We start from the raw sequence: 1759 nt of genomic DNA, 5'->3' as shown, positions 1-1759 counted from the left end.
AATTAAGCACACTGATTAATCCTGATTACATTTCTTAAACTGACAGCACTAACAGTTTGGGACAGTGTGACAAAGTGGTTCAGTTTGTGTTCACCACTTGTCCCTTATTCTTTCTCATTCACTTACTTTCTATATTTGGTTAAAATGATTAATTTAAACATTGCACTTTTGCTTCACTTACTATCACGGGTTTGTTTGTGTTAGCATTATGTTGCAGTGTCTATCTATGTAGGTTTAGGTTAAAGTTACTATTTCTGGACTATAGGTTGAATTTGTTTCAAGGTATATTTATTAAGGTATTTGTTTTCCTTTGTACTCACCATCATTTCTTCTTGTAGATCTGCAGCAGGGCAGGAGCATGGGAGGGGCCGGCCCAGTACTTCCTGCTTAAATGGCTGGATGATGTCAGTGATTACCTTGCTGGGTTCTACCAATTACAAGGTTTTCTTTTGTGTATTGCTTTGTTTGTTTTTCTTTAAAGTAACCTTTTGAGTTATCTTGTATTATGTAGTTTGTTTTGCAGACAACTTCATTATGTAGGAGTTTGTAAATTAGATTAGTAATTTTAGTGTCTCTCTGTTTAGATTTTGTTTTTGACCTGTTCCATTGTGGCTGTGTCCAATCAAGCACAGGTGTGATGCCAATTGGATATAAAAACAGTGAGTTTTTGGATGCTCAGGAGGAGAGAAGTCAGTGAAAAGAGTGAATCCAAAGTCATTTGAAGAAATTGAAACTGGTGGCTGGGACTGATTTTCTATTCACCTTCTGACGCTTGTGCCTAAACTACTTTACAGTGCAATCCACATATCTATGCTATATAGATGGATATAGATATACATATATATCTATATAAACATATATAGATCTGTCTATATTGTGCCCCAGCTATCAGTCGAAGCTGAAGTTAGCTTCCCAATGTAGCATCTAATTCGGAAAATAGCTAAAGGGCGATTACACTTAATTCTTCACTATCTTGAGCTTTTTTAATGTGTTGTACTTTAAAAACTACACCGAGACATTTCAAACCTAAGTAGATTATTCTGCACTAACAGCAGAATAAATAAAACATTTGTGAAACCTTCTAATTGATTTGTAAAATGTCAATAATATATTCCAGAACGCATTAGATCTTAATTATTAAATTGGCATTATTTGTTGTTTTAACTTTCCATTTTCTTTTTTTATCTTTATTATAGTTGGAGTTGGACAGGAGTTCTGTTGGATGGCTTCCTGGATGGACAGATTGGCTGAGCTAATGTTGCCATCAACTTTTCTCCTGCTATTAACTTTTTTGCTTTTCTTTATATAGAAAGTATTTCTATCAGTTGCTCTTTTTCCATTTTGTATACAGTATTTGGTCCATTTTTTATTTTTACCTTAATGCTTACCTGGTCAGGTGAGGTGGCAGTGTGCAACCTCTTGATTACTGACAAATGTCAGAACCACATGGACTGAGCTGGTTACATCAGATCAATCTGAATCTTTATTTCTCATTAAAACGACTTCTTGTAATTTTAAGACATTGTTATAAAATTGCATCTTTATTCTGCTGTAACGATGACTGCATTCTTGCAATTAAAATTTCTTGTATCCTGACCATAATGCTCCCTTATACAACTCACAGAACAGATGGTTGAAATAAAGGCACTTTTTGAAAGTATTTTCTGTGATTTTATTATAGAAATTGAGGGCAGGAGGAATCGATTAAAATCAAATCTGGTATGAAAAAAATCTTGTAAGTCATATCGTCCAGCCTTAT

At 34.2% G+C, this 1759-nt stretch overlaps 1 protein-coding gene across 2 annotated transcripts in view; it reads right to left on the bottom strand.

The window, feature by feature from the left end:
• LOC106960373 (plexin-A1) overlaps window positions 1-535 on the bottom strand; it is a 52217-nt gene extending 51682 nt beyond the window's left edge. Inside the window, exon 1 of one of the 2 annotated variants that reach the window (XM_015053446.1) lies at window positions 321-535. In XM_015053446.1, the coding sequence (XP_014908932.1) occupies window positions 321-326 (6 nt within the window). In that variant the 5' untranslated portion in view covers window positions 327-535. The remainder of the gene's footprint in view (window positions 1-320) is intronic. The other variant, XM_015053447.1, reaches the window with a different exon arrangement.
• Between the last annotated feature and the right edge of the window lie 1224 nt (window positions 536-1759).

The sequence above is a fragment of the Poecilia latipinna genome, unplaced genomic scaffold (genome assembly GCF_001443285.1).
Source record: "Poecilia latipinna isolate Pla-1442-1.1 unplaced genomic scaffold, P_latipinna-1.0 Scaffold1179, whole genome shotgun sequence".
NCBI lineage: Eukaryota > Metazoa > Chordata > Actinopteri > Cyprinodontiformes > Poeciliidae > Poecilia > Poecilia latipinna.
The sequence above is the reverse complement of the archived record's forward strand: the minus strand, read 5'-3'. Positions and strand labels throughout refer to the sequence as shown.